General features: G+C 37.3%; 2 protein-coding genes across 3 annotated transcripts; both read left to right on the forward strand.

Annotated features, from left to right (window-relative positions):
• Positions 1 to 1,960: 1,960 nt before the first annotated feature.
• On the forward strand, positions 1,961 to 2,647 carry LOC112090417 (uncharacterized mitochondrial protein AtMg00810-like). The gene has a single exon (XM_024161675.1). The coding sequence runs from the start codon at positions 1,961 to 1,963 to the stop codon at positions 2,645 to 2,647; it is 687 nt and encodes a 228-aa protein (XP_024017443.1).
• Positions 2,648 to 8,281: 5,634 nt separating this feature from the next.
• Positions 8,282 to 16,561, forward strand: LOC21394679 (protein PLASTID TRANSCRIPTIONALLY ACTIVE 12, chloroplastic). 2 transcript variants are annotated; one of them, XM_024161683.1, is made up of 6 exons: positions 8,282 to 8,361; positions 13,283 to 13,351; positions 13,786 to 13,842; positions 13,987 to 14,094; positions 15,256 to 16,087; positions 16,205 to 16,561. In XM_024161683.1, exons 2-5 carry the CDS (start codon positions 13,322 to 13,324, stop codon positions 15,352 to 15,354), a joined length of 294 nt encoding a protein of 97 aa, XP_024017451.1. In that variant the 5' UTR covers positions 8,282 to 8,361; positions 13,283 to 13,321; the 3' UTR covers positions 15,355 to 16,087; positions 16,205 to 16,561. The 2 variants fall into 2 exon arrangements, with proteins under 2 accessions (XP_024017451.1, XP_024017452.1); XM_024161684.1 differs by having other exon boundaries at positions 8,286 to 8,361; positions 13,789 to 13,842.
• The last annotated feature ends 638 nt before the right edge of the window (positions 16,562 to 17,199 follow it).

A 17,199-nucleotide genomic window follows, 5' to 3' on the forward strand; every position in this document is an offset into this window, starting at 1 on the left:
GTTCAGCAGATAATGAATTCAAAGGAGAAGCAGGACTTACCGTGTTTTCCTTAGCAGGGCTCAGGTTGGAATTTTAGACTTGTGCAGGATTAGGAAAATCTCTCCTTCTTGAGTACACCTTTTCAAATCGATACGAGTCATAAATAAGGACAGACATTGGATTAGACACGAGCAAGAATAGTTCTGGGGTTTGATTTAGGACGTGTTTCAACAATGACACTTTGAGAGGGGCTTTCAAAAATAGAAGCAGATGGTGGAGATGGAACTGATGGTGATGAGGGCAGATTAAGAGGAACCGGAGGAACTGATGATGATGATGGATGGTAGATCAAGAGGAACCGATGATGATGAGGGCATTTCAAGAGGAACCGATGATGATGAGGGTAGATCAAGAGGAACAAAGTCTTTATCTTCCATTAGTAATGTCTCCCCCTAAAGATAAGATTGCATGAAGTATGGCTTGTTTTCAGCAAAGGTGACATCAACGGATTTGTAGAACTTTCTCGAGGAAGGATCGTAACACTTATATCCCTTTTGGGTGGATGAGTAACCAATAAACACACACTTAATCGCTCTAGGGTCCAATTTCCCCCGGTTTTGACTATGGACAGAACAAAGGCAGTACAAAAAATTCTAGGGATTAGGCTAGTTGAGATTCTCACGTGTGGGTAGAATTTTGTAAGGACTTCCATGGGAGTTTTAAAATCTAGCACTCTTGAGGGTAATCTATTAATCACATAGGTAGCAGTAAGGATAACTTCCTCCCAATAGGACTTGGAAACATTCCCTTCAAATAATAAAGCCCGAGTAGTGTTTAGCAAATGCCCATTTTTCCTCGCAGCGATCCTATTTTGTTGGGGTGTGCTTATGCAAGAGGATTCATAATAATTCCTTCCTTTTGAAAGTATGGAGACAATATTTAATTAAAATAGTCTCTCGCATTATCAGACCTAAAGCTTTTGCTTTTTACCCCAAATTGATTTTGAATCATTGAATGGAAATTAGGTACAACACTACTCACATCGGATTTGTTTTTGAGCAAGAATAACCACGTAACCCTAGTACAATCATCAATAAAAGGATGAGAGCTTCTTTTATTACTAATAGGATAAGATGCACAGGTATGTTTCGCAAGTTCGCAAATATCACAATGAAAATCTGTAATATTTAATCCTTTGAACAAAGCCGGAAACATGTTATTTAAAACTTTAAATGATGGATGACCAAGACGAAAATGGTGAAGCCAGATAGCATCTTTATTTAAAGAGCTGAGAAAAGACAGACAAATTATTTATGACTTTCCTTGAATTAATTGGTGTCTCAAGATAATAAAGTATGCCCTTCTTCGCAAGCCCAATCCTCCTCCTTGAAACTCAGTGTTGAAAAACACAATAAGAGGGATAGAAAACAGTGTGACAATTCATATTTTTTGTGATTTTTTGAATGGAGACAAGATTATCCGATAACTTAGGAACATGAAGGACATCTTTAAAAATAATAGATGGTGTTACTTGAATATCACCTAAACCTGCAACTGTGGAAAGAGAACCATTTGCTTGGACATGGAGTATAGGTATTGAAACATTGTGAGGAATAAGTCATGTAGTCGGTGGCCCCTGAATCGATTATTCAAAAATTGATAGAACACTTTTCTGAGACATGTAAACCAAAGGTGAATGATGATTTACCTGAGAGTGCTAATGAACAAACACCAGATGGTTTTGCCATGGAGCCTATCAAGGCAAATAACAATAGAAAAGGTCCGGCTTAATAGGCAACAATTCAGGCGATCAAGGCATTATATGCTCTTAAGTAATTTCCTAGAGCCTGGTTTGGAAGATTCTCAAACGTAATGCTAGCCACTGGATACAGACAGAGTTAGGGAGACCATACACTCTTCATCAAGCACTCAGATTCAGGGGGAGTGACAGCTCTCTTGGTATATGTTGATGACATAATTATGACTGGGAATGACGAGAAGGAAAAAGAGGCCTTGAGAAAGTGTCTAGCCAAGGAATTTGAGACGAAGGAGCTTGGTAGACTGAAGTATTTCTTAGGGATTGAAGTAGCTCGCTCCAGTGAAGGGTTCCTTATTTCACAGCAGAAGTATGTCACAGACCTCTTAAGAAAGACGGGGAAATTGGCATTCCAACCAGCATCCACACCGATTGACATAAATAAAAAACTGGAAGAAGCAAGTGAGAGTCCAGCAGCAGACAGGGAGATGTATCAAAGGCTGGTTGAAAAGCTCATTTATTTAACTCATACCAGACCAGACATTGCATTTGCCGTGAGTGTTGTGAGTCATTTTATGCAAGCTCCCAAGGAGGCTCACTTGCACGCGGTAAACAAAATACTACACTACCTGAAGGGAAATCCTGGTAGAGGTGTTCTATTCAGAAGGAATGGTGGAATGTCACTTGACGTCTATACCGATGCAGATTACGCAGGCTCTCCTATTGATAAAAGATCTACCTTAGGCTATTGCACATTTCTTGGAGGTAATCTTGTGACGTGGAGAAGTAAGAAACAGAACGTGGTAGCAAGAGCAAGCGCAGAGGCCGAGTTCAGGGCAATGGCACTAGGGATATGCGAGTTACTGTGGATCAAGATAATCCTAGAGGATTTAGAAATCAAGTGGGAATGACCTATGAGGCTACTGTGTGACAACAAATCTGCAATAAGTATAGCTCATAATCTTGTTCAACATGACCGAACAAAGCATATTGAGGTGGATCGGAATTTTATAAAGGAAAAGTTGGATAGTGGACTGATTTGGATAACGTAGCATTCTAAGGAATTATCTCCAAGCTGGGAATGAAAGATGTATACTCATCAGCTTGAGGGGGAGTCAGAAAATAGGAAAGAATCGGAATACATTTTAGGGAAGTAGATAGTTGACTTTCAAGGATTAATGTGTAATTAGTTTCCTGTTTCTTAATTAGGTGATTTGTTTCCTAAATAGTTTTTTGTTTCCTTTTTCTGATGTAATCATAGCTGTAAAGGCAGCCTATATACCGTGTATAAATAGCCATGTTTTGGCTCAACTAAATACATAATTCTCATTCAAAACCACATCATCCTTTCCTTTGCCACGTATGAACATCATGGCCGATTGTGACTACTGGAGATAATTCTTTCCATTCAATTTGTGACTTGTAATGGGTGGAAAATTTCCATCTGAGCCTCCATTATTGGAAGAGATTATTGCTTCTGAATTGGAGGCGACTTCAGATGAGGTTGAGAACGTGGCTAGTTAGTTTGAGCAGATGATTGTTTTTCGGTGGCCATTCCGTACTTGGTCATTAAAGGAGATTTTACGGTTCAGAAGGTGGCTCAGATACCATGTAGTTTTTATGAGTGAATGGCTAATTTCTTCATTCATCAAACGAGAAAATACACGATACTTAAATACAAGGAAAGTACACAATCAGGTCCATTACTCCTGGGATTTCAGAGATAATACGCGGAATCAAATTACTCTAATCTAGGAAATAAAGTAACCAAATCTCTCTAAACTAGGAAATAAAATAAACAAGGTGTTAACTACCTATATCTCCTAATTACAGGAAGAAAACATCTAATTTACAGCTATACATATCGTAAAATAAGGAAAGAATAATAGATTTCCACATTTATGACTACTGCTCAGCTTTTCATAGGACACAAAGTGAGATAGGATATACATGCCGCTGAATACAATTCCTAACACCTTTTCTAATTGCAATAGGAAGATCATAATCATCAACAACAGGCACATGTCTTTCATGATCCTCAGGATTAAGAGGTACCTCAACATTATTAGCACCAGAGATTGGTTCTGAGTCAAGAACATGCATTGGATGAACTTGGGGCTCTTTCCTCCTTGAATATACCTGCAATGGTCGAGTAGCACTTTGAATCTGTTTATCCTTTGCTGCTAAACTCGGAGTACTTGGATTTGGTTCATTTGGTGATGGAACGGAAATGGATGACGATGAAGGATTATGATTTTGTGAGGATGGGGAAGATGAAAGATCAAGCAAAAACAAATCTCTATCCTTATCTACCATGAATGATATCTCCCCCTGAAGATAAGGATTTGGAAAGTAATTCTCAGCTTCAACAAATGTAACATCTACAGAGACAAAACTGTTCTGTTAGAGGATGATAACATTTATACCCTTTATGTGTAGAAGAATATCCCACAAAAACACACTTAAGAGCTCTTGGATCAAGTTTACCATGGTTGTTCGAATGAATATGCACAAAAGACACATCCAAAGACCCTAGGAACTAGGTGATTTGTAGTTTTGAAGTCGGGGAAAAATTGAGAATAGTTGCATGGGGTTATTATTGTCAAGAACTTGACTGGGTAATCTATTAATCAGATGTGTAGCGGTTAAGACAACTTCTCCCTAATAATTTTTTGGAACATTTTTTTTTTTGGAAAAGAAAGGCTTGTGTAACAGCTAGAAGATGACCATTTTTTCGTTATGCACTCCATTTTCTTGTGGTGTGCTGATGCATGAAAGACTCATTTTTCTTTGAAGAATGGCGACAACACTTGATTAAAATAATCTCTAGCATTATCAAATCAAACTCTTTATCTCACCCCCAAATTGATTTTTCACCAGGTGTAAAAAATTCTAAAAAGTGGAACTAACATATGATTTTTATTTAAAGAGAAAAACCCATGGCATTCGAGTACAATCGTCAATAAATGAGATAAACCAGCGTGCCCCAGAAATATTATAGACTGTATAAGGGCCCCAAACATTGTTGTGAATTAGAATAAATGGTGTTGAAGCTCTTGTATTACTTATTGGAAAAGAAATACGCTTACGTTTTGCAAGTTCACAAACATCACAATGAAATTCACCCACATCAAATCTTGTAAACAAAGCACGAAACATTATTTTAAGAGTACTGAAGGAAGGATGACCAAGACGAAAATGATATAACCATATTTTATTTTTAATGGAAAGAGAAGACTCAGAAAGTAGTGACAATGGAATAGGATCCTCAATGCTATTTTGCCCACTAGGTTCCTCAAGAAAGTAGAGCCCATTCCTCTCCCTAGCAAGTCCAATCATCGTCCCCGAACTCTGGTCCTAAAATTTACAAAGTGAAGGAGAAAACGTCACCATACAGTTCAAATCCTTTGCGAATTTGTGAACTGAAATTAAACTGGTTGACAATTTTCCATTTTAGCACGTGCAGCACATTTTTTAAAATAAAGTTTTGATTTATGACCACATCCCCTCGACCAGCAACTAACCAATGTTCCATCAGCAGTAGCAATTTTCTTATTACTAGGACAAGGATTATAAGAAACAAACCTCTGAGAAGATTGGGTCATATGATATGTAGCCCCGAAATCCACAACCCAAGTTCCTTTTGAGATCGACACACTAAGTACATAGGGCTGAGAATTACCTGCAATAGCCAAGAAACAAGTACTTGCACCTCCTATAGGTTTCTTTAATTTTCCCAGAAAATATCTCAGCTTCTCAATCTCTTCTTTATTGAACTCGGATCGCTCAAGGGAGAACTCTCCTTCTCTTCCTGCTTGTGCCGAGGTTAAATTTGCTTGTCCTTGTCCCCCTCCTTGATTACTCTTTGCCATCCAAGAAGTATTTTGAGTATTTGAGGGCTTGCCATGGAGTTTCCAACACCTCTCCTTGCTGTGTCATGGCTTCTTGCAGTAGGTACACCATAAAGAGTCTTTGTTACCCGTTCTTGATCCTCCTAACAACCCATTATTTCCTCCTACTCCGTTGGAATAGACATTCGGCTGTTGCTAGTCTGATTTCATAGCTTTAGGATTTGCAACTTTTGTAACCAAGGCTGAACCGTCTGCTGATTGAGTCTTCAGCGTGACTCCTCTTCACCGTTCTTCTCCATGAATAATGGCAATTGTTTCATTAAGAGAAGGAATTTCTTCCTTTCCTAAAACTTGTACTCGAACAGGATCAAACTCAATGTTCAATTCGGCGAGATAGGTGTAAATTCTTTCTTACTCAATAAAATGCTTAAGAAGGGCTGCGTCATCTCTACACTTCATCTCACTACACTGATAATGATCCAACTCTTGCCATAAGTTTTGTAAACTATGGGCATATTCAGTGACCGAGCGATTACCTTGTTTTAGATGAGATTCTTCTCTTAGGGGTGGCAATTCGTGTAACGTATCGTGTTCGTGTCGTGTTTTGGTCTTTTCTTCTTAAATTTACAGTGAACCCGAACACGACTTGTGACACGAAATTTTTTAAAAACCGTAGCACGAGCACGACACGACCACTTTACGGGTTGACACGACACGACACGAAAATGACCTGTGAACCCGAAATTGAAACGAAAATTATATACTTCAGTTTTTTACATATTAGAAATAATTTAAAATTCATAACACGGTAAAATACAATAACATCCATCAAACTTAAGCAAATAATAGTATAAGATTTTTGTAGCAAATCCGTGTGATTCCATGGGGATATCTGAGTGATTCCCATGGATTTTGTGTCTCAATTTAGTATTTTGACTTTATGTTTATTTCTTAATTTCTTTGTAGTATTTTTGGTAGTTTCTAGGAGAATAAACGTGGTAATAAGAAATTACCATATTTTTATTTTTTTGTTCTCTCTATTTAAAGAACCTTCACTATAAACTAAATCAAGGAAATAAGAAATCATTTCCTCTTAAAATCTTTATGGTATCAGAGCGGGACTGAGTTTTTCCCTTGCTCTTTCTAATGGCGAAAACGGCCATGACTGGGGCCATAACTGGGGCCTCTCGGGAAGTTGCCTCCAACGCCACAAGCGGGCAAACCTTGACGTCAACTGTAGCCACACCCCAACAAATCATCCACAATATCAACGACAGCCATTCTCTGTAGATTACACAACATAAGTTGAATGGTGTGAATTATGTAGAATGGTCTTAGTCGGTTGTCCTTGTGATTGATGGAAAAGGACGGCTGGACTACTTGACAGGAGAAGCCGACGGCTGGACTACTTAACAGGAGAAGCCTTACGACCTGAGGTTGGAACTCCAGCCTACAAAAAGTGGAAATCTGAAGATTCCATGGTGAAGGCATGGCTGTTGAACTCTATGGAACCATCAATTAGCTGTGTTTACCTCTACTACAAAACAACAAACGCGATTCGGGAGATGGGAATTCAACCCAGATTTTCGAATTGAAATCTGCCCTAAGAGAAACGAGGCAAGGTAATCTAAGTGTAACAGAGCATTATAACGAATTACAAGTCTTATGGCAGGGATTAGATCTATATCAGGATTTCAATTGGAGCTGCTCTACGGATAGTGCTAAATTCAAGAAGATGCTTGACAAAGAACGAGTATTTGATTTCTTACTCGGTCTTAATAAGGAATTGGATGAAGTACGAGGTCGTGTGCTTGGTTTCAAACCATTCCCTGAAATTAAAGAAGCATTCGCTAAAGTGAGACGTGAAGAAGCTCGGCAGAGAGTAATGCTTGGGAAAAAGAAGATCAACCCTACACCCACTGCTGAACCGCCAAACCGCCACACCAAGAATCAGTTTTGGTTGTCAAGACAAATTTCAGACCTGGTGGAGAGCACCGAAATCAAAAGAGGAGTGATAGACCTTGGTGTGATCGCTGCCAGCGTCATGGACACACCAAAGACACATGCTGGGAAATCCATGGAAAACCACCAGACTGGAAGCCAGCACGTGAACGCTGGCGCCAACGGAATTCAGGAGAAAGCCGAGGCTTCACAGCCTCATCTGGAGAAGGAGAAAAAATTTCAGAACCCAGTTTTGGTTCGGCATTCAGCAGGGAACAATCGGAACAGCTTCAGTTTATCCTATCCCAGCTTCCATCCTCAACTTCGTCATCCTTAAGTCCGACAGTAGTAGTTGCACAGAAGGGTAATTTTCTTTCTGCCCTAACTAAACTACTAACAAAGTTTGTTGGATTGTTGACTCAGGAGCCTCAGACCATATGACAAACAGTAGGAGCATTTTTTCAAGTTTCAAACCATGTTGTGATAATGATTTGAAAATTAAAATTGCGGTGGCTCTTTGGCACCAGTAACAGGAAAAGGGACAGTGAGAATTTCTATTATATAACTTTACACTCTGTGTTGTATATACTAACCATTGCCTGCAATCTTTTGTCAGTTACAAAGTTAACAAAAGATACGAACGGCACCGCTAAGTTCTCCCATTCTTTGTGTGAGTTTCAGGATTTACTTTCGGGGAAGACGATTGGCAGTGCTGAGGAGTTTGATGGGCTATATCTATTTGAAGGTTCTCGGCTTGCAAAGAATAAACAAGTTCAAGCTTTGAGTTGTGATTCTGTCTCTACTTCTAGTGAAATTATGTTATGGCATAATAGGTTAGGCCATCCTAGTTTTTTGTATTTGAAAATGTTGTTTCCCTCATTATTTGTCAATAAAGATGTTCACTCATTTGCCTATGAAACATGTCAGTTTGCTAAACATACTCGTGCTCCTTATTCTTTGCAACCTTATAAAATTTTCAAACCTTTCTCACTTATTCATAGTGATATTTGGGGTCCCTCAAGATTAAATAACATATCAGGTGCACGTTGGCTCATAACTTTTATTGATGATCATATTCGAGTCAGTTGGGTATTTCTCCTAAAAGAAAAATCAAATGTTGTCAATACTTTTCAAAACTTCCATAAAATGGTGGAAACACAGTTTCAGACAAAAATTTAAATTCTTCGTACAGATAATGGACGAGAGTATTTTAATAATACTTTGGGTCCATATCTAGCAGAGAATGGAATATTCCATCAAAGTTCTTGTGTCGATACCCCCCAACAAAATGGTGTCGTTGAACGTAAAAATAGGCACTAACTCGAAATGGCCTGTGGACTCTTGTTTGCTAACAATGTTCCTAAGTTTTTTTGGGGGGAAGCAGTTCTTACATCCTGCTATCTGATTAACCGTCTTCCGTCTTGAGTACTTCAGTACCAAACACCATTGTCTATCCTTCGTAAGTCTTATCCCCAAATTCGTCTACTTCATGATCTTCCACTCAAAACATTCGGATGTACTGCATTTGTACACTCGAATTCACCTCAACACAGCAAACTTGATCCTAGGGCCATTAAGTGTCTTTTCTTAGGCTACTCTCCAAGTCAGAAAGGCTTTAAATGCTACTGTCTTGTCACAAAAAAGGTATACATATCCATGGATGTCTCATTCTTTGAAAATCAAGGTTACTACAAACCTACCCTTTAGGGGGAGAATGTGAGACATGCAGGGCAGCTTTGGGATTTCTCCATTCAATCTGAAACAGAGTCAGAGCCCCCTAGTTTACCTTCTAAGAGTCCAGTGTTACCTATTATGTTGTCTAATGATATGAAAACAGGGGGAGAATCACATGTGCAAAGCAGCACACAAAAAGAATCACAAGAACTTCGTGTTTATTCTAGGCGAGCTGGGCAATCTCGAAAGCAACACAAGCCTATTACAACTCTGGAGCACTGTCAAGAGCCTGAACCGGAGGTAAACACACAACTGAATGAAGCATGTATTGTTGCTGAAGAATCCAACGAGAAGGAGGTTCAGACAGTAGAGGAAGAACTACTAGCTAGTGATCTTGATGTTCCTATTGCACTTTGAAAAGGCACTTGGAACTGCACCCAACATCCGTTGTATAACTTCATGTCCTTCAAACATTTGTCACTTGCTTTCCGAGCTGTAACTGAGAAGATTTCTGCTGAGGAGGTTCCTGGAAGTATACATGAGGCACTTGAAAAGCCACAGTGGAGGAAGGCAGTTTTAGAAGAAATGGAAGCTTTGAAAAAGAATGGTACATGGGCAATTGTATATCTACCCAAAGGAAAATGTCCAATGGGTTGTAAATGGGTCTTCACAGTAAAATACAACTCAAATGGGTCAGTGGAAAGATATAAAGCTCGGTTAGTAGTTAAAGGTTTTACACAAACTTTTGGACTGGATTATAATGAAACCTTTGCCCCAATTGCTAAACTTAACACAATCAAGATACTACTCTTGTTGGCAGCTAGCTAATCTAGACTGGCCTCTACACTAGATGGATGTAAAAACTGCATTCCTTAATGGAACACTTGAAGAAGAAGTGTATATGGATTTACTGCCTGGGTTTGAAGGGGAACTTGGAGGCAATAAGGCGTGCAGATTGTTGAAGTCACTCTATGGACTTAAGCAATCTCCTCGAGCATGGTTCGATCGTTTCACTAAGATAGTCAGGAGTTTTGGTTTCACTCAGGGACAGGCTTATCACACATTGTTCTACAAACACTCAGATGGTAAGGTCTCGATTTTGATAGTATATGTGGATGATTATCTTAACTGGGGACAACCTTGAAGACCTGTCAAACTTGATGAAAGTGTTGGCTAGAGAATTTGAAGTCAAAGATTTGGGGCAACTGAGATACTTTCTAGGAATGGAAGTTGCTCGTACAAGAAAAGGCATTTTGATTTCCCAAAGAAAGTATACGATTGATCTCTTGAAGGAAACTTGTATGATTGGTAGTAGACCATCTGAGAACCCCGTGGAAGTGAATGGAAAAGTGAAGGAGTTAGGAGATCCAGTAGATAGGGGGAGATATCAAAGGTTAGTAGGGAGACTAATCTATCTATCTCACACCAGGCTTGACATAGCATTTGCAGTAAGTGTTGTGAGTCAGTATATGCATTCTCCTTATGAAGAACACCTAGCTACCGTGTATAGGATTTTGAGATATCTCAAAATGACACCAGGGAAAGGTCTATTCTTTGGAAAGACTAAACAAAGGCAGATTAAGGCTTTTACAGATGTTGATTGGGCAGGTTCAGTCGAAGATAGGCGGTCAACTTTTGGCTATTGTTACTTGGAGAAGTAAGAAACATAGTGTTGTTGCTCGCAGTAGTGCAAAAGCCGAGTTCAGAGCACTAGCACATGGAATTTGTGAGACAATTTGGATCAGAAGAGTTCTGGAAGAATTGCAAGCCGAACACAAGACTCCTCTAAAGGTCTACTGTGACAATCAAACAGCCTTGTGTATAGCTCAGAATCCTGTTCACCATGTCGTACCAAGCATGTGAAAATTGGCAGACACTTTATCAAGGAGAAGATTGATGAGGGAGTAGTAGAACTTTCATATGTGCCTTCGTTTCAACAAGTTGCGGATGTTCTGACCAAAGGATTACTAAGACAAAGTTTTGAAGCTCTAGCAGACAAGTTGGGAATGATCAACATATATTCACCAGCTTGAGGGGAGTGTAGGAAATCCATGTGATTCCATGGGGATATCTGAGTGATTCCCATGGATTTTGTGTCTCAATTTAGTATTTTGACTTTATGTTTATTTCCTAATTTCTTTGTAGTATTTTTAGTAGTTTCTAGGAGAATAAACGTGGTAATAAGAAATTACCATATTTGTATTTTTTTTGTTCTCTCTATTTAAAGAGAGCCTTCACTGTAAACTAAATAAAGGAAATAAGAAATCATTTCCTCTGAAAATCTTTAATTTTTAGTATAACTATCATGATATCACAAGTTCATAATAAAATCTAAAATATGTAATGAAAAAAAAATATTTTTTAGTTTTTTACGAGTTTCGTGTTGTGTTCGGGTTAGGTGGGTCCAACCCGAAATTGACCCGTATTTTTCGTGTCAATTTCACGTCAACTCAATTCTGACCCGAACTTTTTTCTCAACCCTAACCCGTGAAATTCGTGTCGTTTTCGAGTCGTTTTGTCGTGTCGTGACCTATATTGTTAGCCCTACTTCTCTTAATCTCATAGATTTGCACAGCATCTCGGACTTTAGAATCAGTCTGCCTACAATACTCCCAAATCTCCCTTGTTGTACTTTTGGCATCATCGAATTCCATAACCAGGACATCACCATGGAATCTTCTTCATCTGACGCAACGAACTTCGGATCATCTGGGTTAGGTCATGTTTCAAGAAGATGACTCAGGGCCCGTTTAGTTCGCTGATTCGAGTTTTTAATTTGAGTTGAGATGTGATTTTATGTGAGAGCTTTTTACTGTAGCAAAAAAGTTAGATGTGATTGTTTGTGAGAGCTTTTTACTATAGCAAAACTCGAATTTTAAACTCGAATTAACGAAATGAACGGTGCCTCAGTTGCCTTTCCCTTTCAAGAAGGTTCGAATAAACTGAGACCACTTCAAATAGTTTTTGCCATTGAGATGTAAACCTGGTTGAATATTCTGCTATCTCCTGCTGCAGTGTTGATGATTTCATTTGTTTCTGTCGGATTAGAGGTTTGTTGGCTGGTAGATTCGGAAACTTCAGACATAATTTTGGACAGAAGTGGAAAGAAATCTAGGCTTAAGAGGACAGATTTGAAAAGGAAGAAAAACGTTCTGAAATAATTGGCAAAGCAGGCCCGAAAAAACAGAACTGAAAGAAGAAAACGAAATGGCAATTTAGGCCAGAAGGAAAAAAGAACTGGAACCTTTTTCCAGAAACTTTTTATGCGGCAATGCAGGCCACAAATTTAGAAGGATTCCCAAAGAGCATTCAACTCTGATACCATGACAAAAAGTGGGGAAATTTCTTGTATATTCAACTGAATTCTCGTAAGATCTAATCCCAATAAATCAGGGACATTCACTACCAGAATATACAACCATAATCACCGGAAATATACACAGCTGTAATACACGTTGTCTCCTAATCTACTAAGCTGTAAAATCTGCACACCATAATTACTGATAACAATTTGTCATTAGTGTTATTTTCCATGATGAGGATCAGAGATTCAGAACAAATTAAGACTTTCTCATCAGACGTCATATTTTTTTTTTGATAGTCTACTTGGAGTTGCTTAGCTTAATCTTTTATTCAAATCCCCTGGTCACTTATGTCAATTGATGCTTCATCCAGGGATATGGATATAAGCATTTGTTCTAGTTTAACATAAACCTTAACGACCAGATCCAATCTTGTGAACTTTATGCATATTGGGTAAATTTGATCATCAAGTAAAATGCTTGACCATGAGTTTGAAACTGTTACCGTCTTAATAAAGCGCATTAGCGGCAAATAATAAGGTGGCAGAATAGCCACTTGGAAGCAAATTTTTCGTTGTTATACTCTTGAGTTTGATCCTGTCTTATATTATTGTCCTTTAACTTTACCAAGTGTTTTGCATTTATTTCATACATACATCTATACATTTGTATAAGATCATGCTATAAAGAATTTGAAAAATAATAATAATAATTCCTTAGGCACTTGGTTTCTCATCTAATGTATTGCGTTTCTGACTTTTGCGCCCCTTGCTATCAGCATGGCAAAATCATTTCGAGGGAAGAGCTTGAAAAAATTATGGCGAAAGAGAAGACTGAAGAAGTTCAGGTGAGAAGACTGAAGAAGTTCAGGTGACTATTTTTTTTTTTTTTTTAAAAAAAAAAAAAAATCAATCTAGTTCTCTAAAATTTGTACTAAACTTTTCATTGGGAAGACTATACTTTCAGCGACTCTAATGAAAGCAATCACATCTACACTAGACACGCTTCAAATGCCTCAGTAGTGCTAGCCACTTCAGCCTTTAATGTAAAAGATCACTTCTGCCATGAAATTTTTTCTCCAAATTACAGACCTGTCGTATATCTATCATACTAACTCCATAGTTACTTGTTTGCGTGGAGAATGTAAATTTGCTGTGGTTTTTTTTTTTTTTTTTTTTTTCCTTCTCATATCTTGCGTTAAATATGAGAGTAATGTTAGTAAGTTCAAATCTCATTTGATTACTTTCCTTTGTGTTCACTTCTCCTGTTTTGCAATAAAAGCAGGTACCAGATATAGATGAAGCCATGGCACGGGCTGTTGACATTGGCGAAAACGATGTAGGTTTCATCACCTCTCCTATGTTGGACTTGGACTAATATTGATTTGCCTTTTGATTTGGATGGGATCTTTTGATATACATTTTAATATGGTTATATGTTAAATAGAATGACATTGTCTTTGATCCTTGGTACTTTTGATAGGATGGAGAGGACAGTGATACTGAGGTTGAGCTTGACGAAGAAGTTGATAAGAAAATTACGCGCAACTGGAGTGTTTTGAAAAGCACTCCTCAGCTTCGCAAATCAAAGGTGATCCTGTTTTTATTTTTTTTATTTTTTTATTTTTTTATTTTTGAGGAAAAAAAGATGATACTGTTTAGTATAGTACACATTGTTTTGGCATTTCTTTGTTATTGATGGTGATGGTGGGGATGAAAACTAATTCATAACATAGGCCTATAGGGGCAAATGGTCTGGGCTGCCTGGCCTGGATCGTCACGCAGCAGACTAGGTTGAGTCTAGTGTAAATTACACTGGGTATCAGTTTTTAAGTCTCCTTATTCACCCGTACCACTTTTATGTGTAAATTAGGCTTATATTTTTCACATAAGTGGTAAAGTCAAATACTGATTCTCTAGAAGTAGTATTCAGCTAATTCATCCGTTGAGTCCGGTCCATCAATTTGGGCCACAACTGTTTTGGCAGATTAGTATAATGGGCCTGCCTAGAAAAGGGAAAAAGCTTTTTTTCTAGGGGATAAAGAAGAATAAAAAATAAGAGAAAATTGCATCACTGGATTTTAACCTTCATTAATATTTTTTTGTTAGTATAATTATTTGACTAAAAAGGTTATTAATCAAGAGTAAGAAGTAGAAATCTTGATTCATACATTTTTAAGGGGTATTTGTTTACTTTCTCCTAAAAATAAAAAGAAGAAAAAGTTTGACCGATGCAAGAAGCTACACTATTTGGATTGACAAATGCCCTTTTTTGTAAGTTTCAATGTATTCCAATTTGTTTAGATTATGATGCAATATTGGACATTTTGGGGATCGAATTTTCTCGTACAAAACTAGAGACCATAAGATGCTTAACATGAAATCCTTATGCCCAATTATTCAGCACTATGGGTTTGAAGGAGAGGAAAAAAAATAATTATGCAGTTGAATTTTAACTTTCATATTGGTCCCTAAGAATTAATAGAGATTCTTAATACCCTTTTAATTCTAAGCATATCATTAGTTAACCTATAGTCATTACGTCTCTTCCAGGGACTACAATACAGAAATTATTTTCTTACTAGATAGTTGATATGCCCACATATATTTATGTGCTTGCTAGCTCTTAGCATTTCAAACGTGTTTTTCTTTGTATTTTATTTTTTTACAAGTATTTCAATCTTGCTTGTTGTTGGCATTTCAAGCGTGTTAGTTGTTACACATCTAATTTCTCTCCTTAATCTTCTTGCAGGAGAAAACAAAGGACGGTCCCATGTCTTTGGATGAGGCTATAGATGATTCAGAGAACTTAACTGATTTTCTCATGGACTTTGAAGAAGAAGAAGAATAACATTTTCCTTTTCCTCTTGGTTTCAGATTTTTAACAATAAATTTTCTAGGTAACTTAAAAAAAAACGGTAACAATAAGGTAAGTTTCATGTAACATGATGGTAGATCGCTCTTTTAAGAATGGTATATCATATTTAATCGAGTGTTAAACAAAATATGTTACATTTACTAGATTGGTATGACCAACGGGCTAAAAGACATTTTCTATATATAAAATATACATATACGCAATTATAAGATTTAGAGAAATAATGAGAACAATGCATATTTGAAACTCAAAAAGAAACACGTTTGAAACTCACGATATCTCTCTCTCTCTCTCTCCACCACCACCCCAGCCGCCCCCCTCCCTTTCTTTCTGTCTATGCTCAGATCAACGAGGTCGTGATGGTAAGCGTCGCATGGCAAGCCTCGTCCCTAGTTGACTTGACGAAATCCGAAAATGTAAGATCCGACAATCGTGACGACTTGGTTAATGCGTTGCTCTTCGTCATCACCATTACTGATGGCGATCTCAACCATGGGCTCATGAAAATTCTATTTGGTCGAGGAAGAGGACTTTTTGGTTGGCGACGTCTTCTTCAACCCGTCAATGAGTGCATCCCTTATGAGCAGCTGCTAATTGAACACGCGAACGGTTGGATTTTATAGATCGCTAATTTCAGAGCTTGGTGATGCTGACGATGTCTCCAGATGATGCGGCATGTGGCAGTCGGTTGTGGAAGCTCTTTTTGGTATTCCTCGTAAATCTTGGATTTATTAGTAAAGCCTTTGTTTACCAGTAAGAACACATTTGTGTTCTTTTGATAAATCTTGAATTTCCTGATAAATCCTTTATTTACTAGTAACAGGTGAAAACTCTATATATATGAAAATATTGCATCTCGCTGCTACCTTCGTTACCAGATGTCGTCACTTAGGCTTGTAAAGACTAATCTCTGTAGAGGACCTTACTTTACCAGTCAACCTAGCCGTTGCAAACTCGCGACAATTATCACCGCCGCTAAGCCTCGCGACAGTGAGGGTGAACTACAGCCATTGACTACCGGCATTCTGGAAGAGAGAGAGAGATGGGAAGAGATGGAGGGAGGAAATTTGAGTAGGGGTCATTTTAACATTTTGCGGTGTAGTATATATGGATTTACTATAATTATGCTATTTATTAACTTAACTTTTTAGTTAAGTTTGTGTCCTTTTATTTCCCCATGTTCCCCGATGTAAGAAAAAAAACAAATACTCTGAATCTCAACTTTTATCCTTTATTTTTAAAGATTAATTACAAAAATTCTCTTTAAATTACATTAATATTTTATCTCATGATCTTTAAAACGTAACATCTATTTTCCATGAACAATAAAATGTTAATAAAAAAAAGCCCAATTACATTAGGTTTTTAACTGAAATTAACATTTAATTTGTTATTTTAATAGTATTTTGATAATTTTATGGTTTAAAATTTAATTTCAATCTAAACTAATTGAAAGATCATGGGGCAAAGTGTTAAGTGAATATAATTCATGAGGAATTTTTGTAATTATTCTATTTTTTTTATTCTACCAAAAAAATTCATAAAATTTTTAATATGAATCATAATTAAAATTTCAAATTCAAACTAAAATTTTAGATAATAGAGCTATCAAATACCTTAAAATAACAAATTACATGTCAATTTTTCTTAAAAAACTTTACATAAGGAGTTTTTTTATTAACATTTTATTATTCATGGAGTCAGATATTATGTTTCAAAGATTAGTGAATAAAATGTTACAAAAAGTTAAATTTAAAAAGAGTTTTCGTAATTAATCTTAATTCTTAATTAATATCCTTTTTACTCCACTCCAGTCAA

The sequence above is a fragment of the Morus notabilis genome, unplaced genomic scaffold, assembly GCF_000414095.1.
Source record: "Morus notabilis unplaced genomic scaffold, ASM41409v2 Scaffold658, whole genome shotgun sequence".
Classification (NCBI taxonomy): domain Eukaryota; kingdom Viridiplantae; phylum Streptophyta; class Magnoliopsida; order Rosales; family Moraceae; genus Morus; species Morus notabilis.

Excerpts from the sequence above, each read along its gene's own strand:
- LOC112090417 (XM_024161675.1), top strand. The coding sequence starts at position 1,961 with ATGACTGGGAATGACGAGAAGGAAAAAGAGGCCTTGAGAAAGTGTCTA.
- LOC21394679 (XM_024161683.1), top strand. The coding sequence starts at position 13,322 with ATGGCGAAAGAGAAGACTGAAGAAGTTCAG. Across the intron at positions 13,352-13,785 it reads AGAAGACTGAAGAAGTTCAG|CAGGTACCAGATATAGATGA; the intron begins GTGAGAAGACTG and ends TTGCAATAAAAG. Across the intron at positions 14,095-15,255 it reads CTCAGCTTCGCAAATCAAAG|GAGAAAACAAAGGACGGTCC; the intron begins GTGATCCTGTTT and ends ATCTTCTTGCAG.